The sequence below is a fragment of the Varroa jacobsoni genome, unplaced genomic scaffold (genome assembly GCF_002532875.2).
Source record: "Varroa jacobsoni isolate VJ856 unplaced genomic scaffold, vjacob_1.0 scaffold_1454, whole genome shotgun sequence".
In the NCBI taxonomy this organism is placed as follows: Eukaryota; Metazoa; Arthropoda; class Arachnida; order Mesostigmata; family Varroidae; genus Varroa; species Varroa jacobsoni.
Window position 1 is genome coordinate 146,250 of NW_019214356.1, and position 15,830 is coordinate 162,079.

At 39.3% G+C, this 15,830-nt stretch overlaps 1 protein-coding gene across 1 annotated transcript; it reads left to right on the top strand.

The window, feature by feature from the left end:
* Positions 1-859: 859 nt before the first annotated feature.
* On the top strand, positions 860-15,804 carry LOC111270192 (urocanate hydratase). Its single transcript, XM_022850259.2, has 15 exons — positions 860-1,372; positions 3,038-3,168; positions 3,662-3,815; positions 7,788-7,946; positions 8,097-8,198; positions 9,771-9,940; positions 10,249-10,374; positions 11,140-11,319; positions 11,437-11,598; positions 11,940-12,061; positions 12,313-12,437; positions 12,614-12,758; positions 12,915-13,003; positions 13,216-13,330; positions 14,774-15,804. The coding sequence occupies exons 1-15, from the start codon at positions 1,241-1,243 to the stop codon at positions 14,908-14,910; spliced, it is 2,049 nt and encodes a 682-aa protein (XP_022705994.1). The 5' UTR covers positions 860-1,240; the 3' UTR covers positions 14,911-15,804.
* The last annotated feature ends 26 nt before the right edge of the window (positions 15,805-15,830 follow it).

The window sequence follows — 15,830 nt, forward strand, 5'->3', positions numbered from 1 at the left end:
AAATTTTGGTTTTGTTGCAAGACAGAAATTCCAGCGTAATTCGCAAAAATTAAAGTCGATGCAGTATAAAATTCGGATTGCGCAGCTCCTTATTGCTCTCTGACAAGCAAATTTCAGTACTCCACTTGTGCTTTGAAGGCGGAAGTTACTTAGAGGTTCGTTAACTTCTTGCAAAATTCGTTATCCAGTGGTTAAACCGTCACTCTGCAAATTTTTAAACGTGTAACCGCCCTGAAAATTCGAGTCATACCACATTTTATATAACGCTGCAATTTATCCAGGCTAAATTAGAATCATAATAAAACAACACGTGTCTGAGCTGAAGCAGATGATCAAAAGAAAAATGTGAGCATTTTTAACTATTTTTTGTGCTCTGTTCGCTATTGTCATATCTTATGGACAGTGTGTTGGCACATTAAGGCAAACAAACTTAGGACTCGGTCTAGTCCTGTAAAGATTTTTTGTATTCTATATACTACAATAGTTGCTTATGTCTGCCTAGATACTATAAGCCTTTGTGCTACTTTCCGGGCTACATCGACGCCCTTTCTCTTGCTCACTGAGCCTTTCTTGAATTTTGATTTTTTAGACTAGTCTACGGCAGTAGGAAATTACGTTTTTTTTTTTTGTTTTTTTTTTTTTGGCCGCACATCCACATACGACGATATCGCAGAACCTTCTCTATAGGTTCGAATCGATGAAGCAGCCGACCAGATGACTGACTGGTCGCTAACAAGAGTAGCCACCGAAAAGATAAGCGCAAGATTCGCTCCTCAGCAAATCCTACGTCCACTCCTAGACACAGTCTGCCCTCTCCTGTAAACGACTGGCGTACAAAAGCACTACCTTTAGCGACCTCATATATTCACTACTGAATCTCCGTCAAGTGAAAACGTTCATCCTGCAACGACAAACGAGACAGCGAGACACTAAGGCCACACCCGTTAGGTTTCTACTGCCTGAACGCCACTGGCTTAGCCGGCGGACCTACGCTGATATCAAGTTTATTCTTCATCTCACATTGCTAAAGTGGAAATTGCGCCAGTATTGGAGTATCATCGGAGGTCCTCGGGTTGGAGGAATACATCAAACGCGCTGTACAACAAGGCGAAAGCGGATCAGAGAACATTAGGGTTGAAAAAGAAATCGTCATCATCAAGAACAACGATTAAAAACAAGTGAACTTCACCTTTGCAAGAGAAACCTCCGCGGACCGCTCCGTAGTTATACGCAACTAACGATGTCTCAGGTGGCCATGCGCGATCTTTGCCTAGGTATTCAGCTGAAGCCATTGCCAGCTCCCCAAAAGCGTTCCCCTGATGTGCCCCACGCGCCGATGCGAAATGTGCCTCTTACCAAAGACGAGACTAAGGTTAGCGTAAATGATCATTAATTTGCGCGAGTAACCAACACGCTGCAGAGCGAACTCGATCGGATGGATCGTGCGCTTCTTCTAACTAAGCTAACGAATCAATATCGAGAACGAGACCCGTAGTAATGTTTTGTGCTGACAAAGTAACTATTCTTAATTTGCGATTCCCCAATGAGACGAACGAAGACGTGTATATAAAAGTTCTGCTTATACTAGAAAACTGTACATTATCTTGCTTACGACAATTTATTTAGAGACGCAAGATTGTCGGCTTATTGTATTATAAGACAAAATGAGAGTTAAAACGTATGGCTATCTTAGAACATTGCTAGTTGCTTTTGCGAAGCCGATGTGACGGGATATTTATGGAAAAGTGCTTTGAAACTGATCTTCTAAACTTTATTTCTCTCTGGGCAAAAATCTTTTAAAAATAGGGTAATTTTTGGTGTAAGCTAGGAACGCTTTAGTACGGCGGTCGCGTGAAATTTAACTAACGCTTTCCAAATTTGAAAGTAATTTGCGGGTAAAAGATTTTTAAAGCGCGTAAATAACATTATGCGGAAATGTCAATGCTCCTTAGGTAACCTATACGTTTCTTTTGTTATTAATACAGACAAGGCCATACATTTTTTGCGTATTTTCCGTTGCGAGATTCTGTGCACCTTCTTGCAGGGTAATCGGACAATCGTTGTTGTTTTTTTCAAACTGATAATGCAAATTATTAGAAAGCTTTAAATTTAAATATCAATTATGTTAAGGTTAGGTGTGAATTATGGTAGATTCGCCTACCACGTATAGGGTGCTTCCAGCTTTTACAAAAATCATGCAATTATTAAATACGAATACTGATGGTCAGTGGTTTATATATTAAGTAGATTCCAAACTCAGATCCACCTTAGTGCCTATTTTTCGTTGGCATACATAGCGGCTAACTATTTGACATCTTAAAAGTTTTATTGAGAGAAAAAATTCCGTTCTATGTCATACAATTAAGTTATATTTCTACTAACCTGAGCTCGTATCATTTGCCAAAATCCTTGGATTCGTTCCAAAGACAACGGGAGACAGTTTTTCCTACCGTAAGAGGACTTGCATGTTACAATCGCCATTTGCACGGTGTTAATTTTATACGTAAGGACTTGCCAAGTATAGCGGTACCCGTATTAAGGCGATCGTGTGCGTCCGATGAGTATGTATAGTGTTTTTTTGCTGACAATTGAATCAGTTTGACGCGCCTCGGAACGTATTTCTCCAGCTCCAAAATATTAGGCCTACATTGTCGTATGGTACAGCGTGTTATTTTTGGACGCATTTTATGTATTCTATTCCAGATTCAAGCGTTCTATCTATAAACGAATTTTACGTAGCAGACAATTTGATCGTTGCATTAATGACGAGGTTCCCGATAAAAATTAAACGTTGCTAAATCATAATAAGTACTAAAAAAACATCATAATAGGCTAATTGAATCTGTTATTTTTTGAAATAACACATGGCCCTGTATAATAATAATAATAATAATAACATTTAGCAGACATAATAGTTGCCTGTGGTAGCGCTGTGATGCTAGACTTCAAAGTCGACCGACTAACTTTTTCTGACGAGCAGTACCGGACCGATAACAACAACAACGGCTAATATAAATAATAATTTAAAACTTTACAGATCGCTTTGAAAAATGCTCTTCGATATTTTCCACAAAGGTTTCATCATATCTTGGCGCCTGAATTCGCTTCGGAACTCAAAAAATATGGCCATATCTACATGTACCGCTTTAAACCGTTTCAACCTCTCAAGTGAGTCAAGTTATAGTCCCTAGAATTTTTTGGAATAATCACCAGGTCACAGCGAATTTAGAATGAATCTACTGTTTCATAGAGCCGATAACTGTTTCATTTAATTAGAGTGTCTCTACTTGTTCCGGGACCATATTTTGTTTATCAGTTGCCTACCAGCGCGTTTACAATCAAATATTCATCGATGACTTGAATATATCGGTGGACTCTTGGTTAAGAAAACGAACTCAAAGTGACAAACAATACAGCCAATAGTGATTTATGTCCGAAGATTTTCCTACATACAGGCATGTATCCATTGTCCCGCCTCCGTTGGTTCCAAACAGAATTGATTCTTGAAATCGAGTGTTTCAAATGATCAGGGTCTAGTATCTGTGTCATCACAGTCACGTCTCTCCCATTGTGTCTATACAGACGGCTGAACTGATCCTATGCACGTTTAGAAAAAGTTTATCGTTCACGACTAACCTATTCATGTTTCGTTCATTAACAGGGCATACCCGATTGAAGAATATCCGGCTAGAAGTGTACAAGCAGCGGCAATAATGTTGATGATCTGCAATAACCTTGACCCCCAAGTTGCTCAGTATCCTGAAGAGCTTGTCACATACGGAGGCAATGGTCAAGTCTTTTCAAACTGGGCACAGGTAAGGCCATTAGCAGTATTCGGCCTACCGCTAATACAAATGAAGCTATATGTCCTAAGGCGGAAATTGTCAGTACATTGCACAGTTTCTTTCAACTCCTTTCAATTATGGCTATAGATACGTATTTTGCCAATGTCCGCAGTATCTTCTATGCTGAATCTATCGGTGTATCATACACTGCAGTAAATTATGTGCATTATGTGCACTATACCACAGCTAGTATATAGGTACAAGATAAGTGCGTTTTGTCCTTTTTGCCAGACGTACGTTACATCGGCTGAACGGTTTTAGCTTGAATTCTAGAAAATTTGAGAGAAAACAATTAAGAATACATTGGAAATTACGCTAATAGTGCATAATAGCCTCGTGTTAAAACGAACTATTTTTTCCCCGGGTATTTTTCTTTCGACCTGCTTTGTAATTCCTAAAGTAGCGGCGGCCGAGCTAGTCCGCGTAGATAAGTGCAATATTACGAATGGTAACCGTAGTGCTTTGTCATCGTCGTGCAAAAAAGTTCTGATTGGCATTTAAAAATAAGTTAGAGAGTTACTGATTATGACCTGAAGCACTGAGGCGCACTAAACTACTAACGTAGCGGGTACATATGCATCATCGTACGGTACAGATAGACACGAAAATAAATTTGGAAATTACTGATAGGATGGTTATTTTGGTAAGTTGTGCAGTGGACCTTACGCTAACCGGCGAAATTGCTGCGCCTAGGCAGTAGAAAAACTTAAAAGAAACTGAGTGAGCCTGTCTTGACTATCTCTGCTAGTTATAGAGTAATACCTTAACTTTTACTGTGACTCCTTTTTTTAAATTTAAAGTAACTTCGGCAAAACGATCGTCTTTCAAGGATGGCAATAAGCAAAAGCTGTAAAACTGCTGTTGAAGCATAGGCCGGTATGCTAGAAGACTGACCGGTCCAAATAGATCCTACAGCCGCTTTAACGAACGGTTACAATTTATTACAGCTCTTCAAATTTTATCGATGCGAAGATGCGTACGCTTCTTCAAAGTCAATTACTTTACGAATACTTTTTACAAATACTAGGGAAGCTTTTCCGTAAAATGTGATTAAGAAAAAGCGTTTTTTGGTTTACTGTTTTGATACAATTTCATACTCCGCTAATTCTTATATATTTTTAGTACCACATAGCGGTTATGAACTATCAGTAGTAGGGGGCTTTCTTTCTTTTACGCGTCCTGAAGTTTTAGACTAATTTTATGGGAAGCCTTTTTTTTTTTGGGAAAATCACCACACTGATTCAACTAATATCAGTGAATTTTCGGAGAGCTTTATTGAGAGTGGGGCAGACTTGCTTAAGATCCCAATTTAATATGGTTATCAAAAAACGGACCCATCTGTCGTACTTAGCTAATATTTAATTTTTGTATATTTAATTATTTGCACGATTTTACTTTGCTCTCAAAATCTGTTTCTCTTCCTTTTCCGCAAAAGAAAAACCGCGCACAGCAAAACCTCCAATTAGTTATAAAAAGCATCTTATCAAGAAGTAAAAAAACATGTCCGCCGTATTATATAAAAATACTGGTTAACACACCAAAAAATAAACTGGTTTCATCCAAGTGATTCAGAGAGTTCAAAATAAATCGTAACATTCTATATGTTAGGATATGCTATGTATTTACAAGCTTCTGGTAAACTTTCCTTTAGAGATATGGACTTAGCGATTTGCGACCCATTATTAACAACACACCGAGTGTCCAGCTTTCCCTCTAAGTCTGCCCGTAAGCACTAACGCCACCACCTTGAAAACTCTTGCGGAGGACGACATTTTCAATACTGTCGTACGTGTTGTTCTAAAAGAAGCAACAGCAGCAGTATCGTGGAATAGGGCCAGACATAATCGGGAGGCCGTTTGTCGGTCTTGAGGCGGCACGATTGCTCACGGCCGATTCGCCGCTACGTACGTCACCGCGGTGCGGAACAACGCCAACTACTCGAGAGACCTGACGACAATAAGCCAGTGAAACTATCTTCCTTGTCTTATCCTTGTGCGCTCGCAACGTGATTGGCTCGAATGGTCGCTCCAGGCAGACCGCCAGGCACTTGTCCCGCTTGCCTTTTTTGCATCAAAAAAATGCTGTTTTGTCAAATATCTGCTACCGCTGCCCCCCAATTGGCCACTGACGCTGAGAATAAATGTAGGGCGCGACAGTCATGGCGTACATCTCAGTTGAGAAACGCGTAGAAGCTAATGCTATCCACCCTGAGATGTATACAAATTGAACAGGAACAAGTTGAAATCTACATTTTTGCCATTTGATTCGTTCAACATGTATTTGTTGTCGTTAGTTAGCATATTTAGTTGTCAAGGTTAGGTCTTCTGGGAGGCCTTAACAGCCGACGACAGAGTTGCCCTTCTTTAGTTCGAGGTAACATTTTTGCATAATCTTTTTGTAACTAGTTAAACAATTACGTCACGTAAATATAGCTACATAAAGACGAGCTGTTATCCGCCTTGAAATTATTTACTGATCATTTTGACGTCCTATCATGGCCATAAAAACTAACCGTCTTAGGAGTCGGTCATGCAATCAATGAAAGAAATGACTCTTGACCATTTCTAGCGTAACATGGCTAAGAAGTAATAGGGGTTCATAAAATTAGCTAATCAGGCTGATTTTTTCATGAATTAACCTTGTTGATACACATAAAGTAACAGATAAAGCTATAGAACCTATTATGCTGTTATTATTATTTATAACATATTATAGAATCTGTTACGTTAGCTAGCACAGTTTAGACACCTCGCCGATACAGAACGAGGGGCACATACCCTGCACACTCCTTGCTGTGGGATGACTTTTGTAAAAAACACAAGTAATTATATTATTACCGCTATTACATCGCTTTATGGTCACAATATTGCTGTTACTTCATCATAACTGAAGTAATACAATATACGGTTTGAAGTACTTCGTAGCAAAATGGGATACTTTAGTTGTTGATGGCCTTCGTTTTGCTCGGAGCAGAGTTCCATGCTTAAATATAACTAATCTATGCCCGTAAAGCCACAAATGTTTGACATTTTGACGATATCAACAGTGGGAAGACAACGGTCGATTGCTACAGTAGCTATAAAAAGAGAACATACAACTCGTCGTTGTTGATTTAAATTTCAGCGCTAGAAACAAAAAACTATGAGTAATAAAGACTCTCCGGTAGTACAGTTACTAATGCCGCAAGGCAAAAATCATTCCGAGAGCCTGTTCGGGTAGAAAGGACAATAGAAAGAGAAACGAAGGTATCTTAACAAACAGTTTTCAACATCGTCTTCTAACCACCTAGCTTTGCTAGAAACATGTACAATTTACGGCAGGGTTTGTGATCTTCTCGTTTAGGTGTCCTTTCGTTGTGCCGATAGCACTTCACAGCGTTCTCAGTTCACTCAGATAAATTTATGCAGACACATAACAACTGTTGTTCTAAAGCTCGGTGAATCTGTTGAGATCATTCGTAGTAGTTAAATGGCAAACTAGTAAACGAAGGGAATAACTACACATGTATGTTCAAAAAATAATTGTAATTACTTGTGAATACTCGTACCCCAATGAGCAAATCACAGAGATATGTTAACTCTTGCGGATAACTTCGTACAATTAATGAAAATCGCATTTTCAATGCAGACAATTATTATTACCATTATTAAGCCTCTGTATTACTTCGTGTAGAGAATCAAGGGGCTTGCTAACGAAGTCTAGATTACCCCCCTAAGAAGCTCGCTGAATCAATTAATTTACTAGCTGAACTATTAAATTTATTTTGTGTTGACCCCGTAGACGGGCGCGTATAAAAACTGCGACCACTCATACGTCAAATTCAACATTTCTGCGCGACGCAATTTTCCTATTTTCGCATAATTTTTTTTTTTGAGGTTTTCAAACGGGTGGCCAGTATTAGTTGCTTCTACAGATCTCGTCTTTGTGACTTCTCTGCCACAGTTTCGCCTGGTAATGCAGTACCTGTCGAAAATGTCGGATACTCAGACTCTGGTTATGTATTCCGGTCATCCGCTTGGCCTCTTCCCAGCTCGGATCGGTGTATCACCAAAAGTGGTCGTTACCAACGGAATGGTTATACCTGGATGGTCAACGCAAAGCGTACGTCTGTCTCGTGCCTTCGGTGGCTAAACTATTGTGAAAAATCTAGGATCAGTCCTTTTCTAAATATGTGTCCCGGTGATAATTCGTCACGTCTTAATTATAAGTAGCAGAAGATGTTTATTGTAGGTTTATTTTAATTTCCGATAGGATTACGACAAGATGTTCGCTATGGGTGTAACGATGTACGGCCAGATGACCGCGGGAAGTTATTGTTACATTGGACCACAAGGCATTGTTCACGGGACCACGGTACGGATAAGCCTTCCATAGACAACAGGGTTACACTTTGTGAATTAAAAACCTGTTAATTTCAAAACACTTTCTGAGAAAGCATGCGCTCCCGCCTTTTTGCGTCAATAAAGTGCTTTTAAATCATTAGCGTGAACTAACATACTGGCAGATGTGTTGGATTGTCTTCAAAGTTCTTAAATTATCGATGTTTCAGTGTAGAATATGGTTTTGGCCATAGCATATCCATTAAAGCACACCGTAATGACGCTGCCCGTTACGAAGATCTTATGCACTCAACCATGTAACTCAGCCTGTTGCTGCGATTTTTCGTTTCAAACATACCCCGGCTGTGACCATTATCTACTTTGCTAACCTTCTATAAAAATTGTGATATTTTAGTTAAAAAAAAAAATAGACCTTTTTGTTTGATGTCTGTAACCCGATTTCGTTCGGGCTCTTCACTAGAAGCTACTAGTCGTTCAATAGTTACAGCGCATCGCTCTACATAGCATAAAAGCCTATAGTCGGGTCCTTACATAACTATATGGCCACTGCTAGCCAGGCGCGTTATTCGAATAACACTCAAAAAGGACGCCCGTCCATGCATACCTTCAAAATATAATAATAACAATAGCTATTATTACTCGTAGTATGCACCAATGCCATTTTAAAAACGTTGGCATCGACACCTATTTGGCGACGGCACCGCTGATACATGATAAAACTGTATCATCGCATAAAATTGGTCCTATCTGATCCTATTCCTATCTCATTCGAACAGCTCTAAGATAGCTTTTATGTAAAAATAACGGTGGCAATTGACAAGTATATAGCCCCCTTAATCTTCTAATCGATTATCGACGATCCTCAACCAACTAGGAGGATCGCCGCTTCAGGCTCAGTTACTATCTAATAGTTAAGACATTATTCAACAAAGGTAATGGAGAGCAAAAACGAATCCTTATAAAATAGACTTACACAACCTTCTGTTCCTTACCAGTGTAGGCCGTACCTGTGTTACTTAAAAGCGAGCCCTTCTCCAGTTGCAAGTCATTAACTGGGATTATAAATAACTAAAAACTAGAATTATAGAAATATCGATATAGTTAATTGAAATAAGCATCTCATACAGCTCATGAATACTCGGTACGCATTTGATTTAGTTTTTAGCATCATCGATCAATGATTTTTAATGAAAAAAAAAACAATTGTAACTTTACTGCGATCACAAATCTGATACACACCTGCAATGTCCCTGTCTCCCGAGTAGGCTTGTGAGTCAAAGAGATCAGTTCTAGAAGGGATAGTAATGTTTTTAGCTCGCTTGAGGCATTTTACGTTAAATATATTCGCAGAAATGCAATCCTTTTTGATACCCGTCTCTAGTAAGTTTAATGTATACACGATGCAAACAATCTTCACATGCCAACATTTGAATGTTCACGCATCGTCTTTAGTTGCGCATCGTTAGGTGTATGGATTTCAATGTTTTACATTAAAACTTCTGCTAGACATGAGATAATAAGGATTAGTTCAGTAATAATTTATTGCATCATTCTGATATTGCTGTTCTGTGATTGGTCATTGAAGATTACGATTATGAACGCAGGACGTAAGTATCTTCACCTCGAATCCTTGAAAGGCAAAGTATTGCTTACGTCCGGTCTCGGTGGGATGTCAGGCGCCCAGGCGAAAGCTGCGGTGATTGCCGGAGCTGTTGGTGTTATTGTTGAAGTAAATAAGGATGCTTTACTCAAAAGGTAACAGATCACACACAAGAGTAGTATACAACGTAATCATTTGTGTTGAAGTAGCAAGTTATTCCCCTATATGTATACAATATATTCTCTTCATCCTATGAAGCGGTGGCGCAATAAGTATAGAACGTAGCCAATTAACTGTAATCTCAGAGGCAAATGGTGAAGTTATTATTAGCAGCAGTAGTAGTAGATTTAATGTAAAGTGATTCAAACTAAACTAAAAAAAAATAAGACACGCTGAAGCACAAGTGGAAACTATTAAAGATGCTCCGACAAAGCTAAACATCAACTTGGTTATGCTTCTGAAGGTATCGTCAAGGTTGGCTTCATGAGATCTGCTCGGACTTAGCCGACCTAAAACAGCGAATTCAGCGAGCCAAAAAAGACGAACAAGCGACTTCTATTGGTTTTCAAGGCAACGTCGTGGATGTCTGGTACGTTGGCTACAATGTTTACACGACTTCAAAAATAGAGGTTTTTTTTGGGGACTTTACGTATTCAAACGTTACTTATACAATTTACACCAATTTTTACGATATTTTTTTAGGATAGCCTAATTTCCCAAATACTAAAGCTAAACCATAAAAAGGTCTTTATTCTTCTTGATTGCATTTAGAAATTCGCCTTAGTACACCAAAGGCGGGAACAAAAGACGCCTATTGATCCATTATACTGTTAAGACGTTTCCGTCTGGGAGGGCCTTACAAGGTTAATGAGCGAATCGCATCATTAAGCAAATTGCCCGTCCTGTTAAGTAATATTTAGCAATTATCGTCTAGTTCGTAAATGCATACACTTCCGCTTCACGTCTCGCACGGTACCCCATCTATCGTGGCAAATTCTTTTAGTGGCGCGTAATGCTAACAGGTCAGATGGACAATCTGGGTCCTTTAGACCCCTTTCATTCTGATAGGCAACACCTACTATAGGCTCCTGTCCGGGGTCCCTCACCTACCGGAAGCAAAAAACCGTACCACTATAATATACTCAATCAGCGATAAATATTGGCACATAAACCCAGCGATGGGTCTATAACAGCGATTCATATGGAATGATTCTGCTCCTTGAAGCAGACCAAATGAGCGTCTACGCGTTTATGCATGTGTATTTTGAGATAACAACACAATGCAAATATAGTTTTAATGGTAGGCAAGAGGAGCGTTAAAACCATATAACGACGCGACTATCATTTTTTATAGGGAATTCTTCGCGAAAGATGCAGAGGAGAGTGGTGAGCTTCTTGTGGAACTCGGATCAGATCAGACATCTTGCCACAACCCGTTCGGCGGCGGCTATTACCCCGTGCAACTGTCATTTGAAGAGGCCAACGAGGTCATGATTCAGGATCCCCCGAGATTTAAGCAGCTTGTACAAGAAAGGTATGCTAGGCACAACAGGTCTGAAGCGGTATTCTGTGAAAACGTCATGTTGTACCTCTAAATTTACCTATTTAATTTATGCAAAGTCGTTAACATTGCTCATATTAAATTCGTTAGTCTGAGACGTCAAGTTGCAGCTATCGACTCGCTGGCGGCGCGAGGCTTATGCTTCTGGGATTACGGGAACGCGTTTCTCCTTGAAGCGTCGCGTGCTGGTGCGGATGTTGGCCAAAACGGAATCCGTTTTAAGTATCCGTCATACGTCCAAGACATTATGGGGTAGGTTATGAATATGTTGGACTCTGCTTTAGTCATCTTAGAGATCGCACAAATAAGCCAACCTAAGATCTCCGTAAAAATGGTATGGCTTCTTGTAAGGAATATAACAGTTAGTTATAAATAGTTTCTACGCTCTAATATTAAAATATTGTGCTTGTCATTTACTTCTACACACCTTGAGTCGAAATCAAATTTAATTACGCTACTTGAATTAGATGAATGTGAATACCTTAATACTTTTTTGAAAAAATCTTGGCAGAACAATATACTGTTCTTATAAACAATTCTTTAATGAAAAACAACATTTTTGGTCTTAACAATGCGTAATGTTCATTTGAAAGCGACATATTCTCCATGGGATTCGGACCTTTTCGATGGGTGTGTACGTCAGGACGTCCTGAAGATCTCGACCTTACCGATAAGATTGCCTGTCAGGTTCTCAGAGAGCTGCTTAACTCGGATGGTGAGATTTAACGAGCAAAAAAATCCCAATCAAGTGACTTAACAATACAAAATTCAACTTAACTACAATTGCATCGAGAGAATTCGATTTAATGACAGCTTAGTCTTCGAAGCTGATTAGTGTAACATTGAACCCTCTTTCAGATTGCTAAATATAGCCAACATAGGGTAAAGTAAGGTAGAAGGTCATAATAGCAAATCTGTTACAATGTTGAGATTTATTTTTCCAATGTAAACGATAAAAATTTTCAGTTAGCGACAGTGTGAAGTGTCAGTATTCCGATAACATTCGATGGATTGAAAAAGCCTCGCTGAACAGCCTTGTTGTTGGCTCTCAAGCCCGTATACTGTATTCTGATCGTCGTGGAAGGATGAAAGTAAGCTCACTTTTTTAATATACCTCACCCCACTTAAGAGAGCAACCTCCGTAGTTTGATGTTGTGCCCGCTCATATTAACAATTCATTCGCCTTACTCAGTGTAATCTTCAATTTGTGCTTGTGTCGCAGTAGAAAATGTAACCTGTTTGACGAATCCTTCCATGTGTCCTGCAGATTGCTCAAGCTTTCAATGACGCTGTGCGAACACAGCGTCTAAAAGGTCCAATTGTGCTAAGTCGAGACCATCATGATGTATCAGGCGCTGACAGTCCGTTCCGAGAGACGTCGAACATCTACGATGGTTCCGCCTTTACTGCTGGTAAAGATAAAGTCTTCTTTCACGGTTGGCGGTGAGCCTATGGGTGCATATCTATGCAAAAGGCTGGGTCTATAATTTGTTCTATAAGCTGTCATATATATATTAAAAAAAACAACAAGCTTTTAGAGGAATTCATTTACGCGCGGATGTTTTCAGATATGGCTGTCCAAAATTTTGTGGGTGTTACCCTGCGAGGTGCTACCTGGGTGGCTTTACATAATGGTGGGGGAGTTGGCTGGGGACAGGTAAGAATATTCTAAACGATAATACGAGCACAAAGTTATTTATATAGCCTGTATATAGTAGTAAATGTCGTTGGAAGGACTTATTATATATTCATTGAACTTACCTAAACACCGTCGGATTATTTTGATAAAATAATAGTACACAAATATATTCCATAATAAATTTATTTTAATAGATATTATAGTTGCTGATATTCGTTTATTTCATACAGGTGATTAATGGCGGATTCGGGATGCTTTTAGATGGCTCGAAGGAAGCGCACCAGAAGGCCGCAGAACTACTTTCCTGGGACGTGAACAATGGAATCGCCCGTAGAGCGTGGTCTGGTTAGTGCTTCACTCGATTTTTCCCCTTTGCTTGATAGTATGTGACCGTGCAATGAAATTCATGATTTTTCCTTTAAAAACACTTGTTTCTTTTCCCTTGTTGTTTACTACCGATATTTTATTCGCATACTGTAATGGTATTATTTAGTGTTGACCGATATGGATGGAAGCGCAATTTTAACTCGCACAAAGGTGTTTCAGGTGGAACAGGAGTAGATTTTCGACATTTTTACTGAAACAGATCGAGGCCGCTATCCTATGCGCGGTAACGATGCTGTCACTGAAAGAACTGGTCAAAAGTAATTTGCTAAGTTTGGAAACAATTTTCAACACAACAAAGAGGAATCTTACCTTCTGGCCGACCGTCAGAATCTTATGTCAAGCGTTTGAGACTTTTCTTAAAAGAAGATGGCCGACAAACAACTCAAGAATCGATTGAACAAATGGGCTACAGCCACATAATTGTTCTTGGTTTACACGGAAACTTTTAGGCTTTTAGGTTTTTTTTTAAGTTTAGGTAGCCCATAATCCCTCTTAATGCAATAAGGAATATGGCTTAACGCTGCATGTCGCTCAGTAGCGAGCATCACGCAACCACAATGACCCATTTTTACATAGAACTATCCCTGGCGATGAGGAGTGGAATTTGTACATTAACGTGAACCAGAGATCGAAGTGGGTGGGTCTAAAGGGGAAACCAAGGTTAAGAGTGTAACCATAACTTGGCTTAAAAAATATTATGCTTCGCGCCCAGTGGGATTGCCTGTTTATCCAGGAACGGCTTCTCGACAGGAAACCGATAGTTGATCGGGATGTTTAATTGGTCTAACTGGATCTATTTAAGCAGGCTATTGAAAATAAAAGACCCAATAAAAGAGGCCAAGTTATCTTGTTCTATTACAACACAAGGCTGTACACAGCTCCCTATATTCTTTAGATTTTACACTTTATAGATATACATTTCTATTCATTGAGCAATCACCTTTGTGGACTTATCTTTAGCACGGGTCAATAATTCAAAATGTGGTTAGAAAATTTCTGCGAGACAAAACCCACTACCTTCTAGCAAAATGATGTACATCGTTTGATAAAAAAAAACTGGAAAAACGTAGCGAACAATGACGGGGGATACATAACATAATAATTTATTCCCATAGGAATAAAAATGTGGTGCTCCCTATCGCAGGAGCTTTATTTTCAATCTAATGATATACAGAATTGTCGTAACTTAATTAACACTTTGTTAGTGAAAGTAGTCTGACGCCATCGGGCCTAACAGCGGTTCTGCACACAAAATGAAAAACGTTCGCTTGCAGGATTTTTTGCTTCGTAGCCGATCCCCTCACAGGTTCCCGTGCTGGAGTCTCTTAGAAACACTATCAATGATCTAAAATCATTTGTTAGGACCAAATGATCCAATTAAGACCATTAATGTGTACGCAGGAAATAATTATGCACTGGACACCATTCGTGATGCGATGGAAGAGGATCCGTTGTTGGAGGTGACGATTCCACATGCGGCCAGTGAAAATGATCTGTGTGGAGCTATTGATCGTTTCTTTCCGACGAAAAGTCCTTGAACGAAGGGAGCCACAAACGCGGGCAACGTGTCGATGCTTAAAACCAACACGCCGAATAATATCTAGGCCTTAGGCCTGGAAAAGCTCTATGGGAGCGTGGTCTTGCGTGCTCCTGCGCCAAATTGCACTATTTTTAACGGGATATATCCGGCACGAAAGGCAGTTAAAGGCTTATCTGTAGAATGAAAAGTAGCAATCTCCGACTCTTAGACCACGTCTTCTTCACGTCCGGGTGTGTAGTTATGTTCAATGTTGCCACCTTTATGGCTGTTTAAGCCAGGATTTGAGGATATAGTTTAACGTAACTAGAATTAATAAGCATTTATGTGGTCTGTACACCTAACTAACGTCTCACTCTATATTGATTAAACTGCTTTATACTGTGGAGAGACTGATGAGGTTGGCAAGGTACTCGCTGATAGCGCTATTTACGGTATGACTGTATCTATGCAAGCATCAGACAAAATGAATACGGATATGATTATAAAAACCAAAGAAGTTCTAAAGACAATTTAACTACTCTTGCAAAAACAGCAATAAAAAACCAAATTATAATTAGCTGAAAATTAAATATAAAATGTCGTCTGGGGAAATTTCTATAGCCCGTTGACATAATGCTTAGGTACTAACATTAGACATCTATTACAGATAGAGATTCTTCAATCGTCTTATGAATCCAAATGGTAACAATAGACAAAAAGAAAAAAATCTGATTGGACCAAATTCAAACTTGCCAAAATGTGGGGTTTAAAGTGGGTGTTAAAAGTAAAAAGTGTTAAGGTGTTAAAAGTAGGTTTGAATGCATCTGTTTTATCTGTGCGTTTGTTTTATCTGTGTGAAAGGACACATAATAACAACTGTATCATCATCGCCATCGATATCGTCTTCATGTAATTTACTGTGTTTGCTTTTTCGAAATC

What these genes read in the sequence shown, in the direction of transcription:
- LOC111270192 (XM_022850259.2), top strand. Translation starts at nt 1,241, where the DNA reads ATGTCTCAGGTGGCCATGCGCGATCTTTGCCTAGGTATTCAGCTGAAG. An exon ending in GCATTGTTCACGGGACCACG is followed by an intron (nt 8,199 to 9,770) that starts GTACGGATAAGC and finishes TGGTCATTGAAG; the next exon opens with ATTACGATTATGAACGCAGG. An exon ending in ATCGTCGTGGAAGGATGAAA is followed by an intron (nt 12,438 to 12,613) that starts GTAAGCTCACTT and finishes TGTGTCCTGCAG; the next exon opens with ATTGCTCAAGCTTTCAATGA.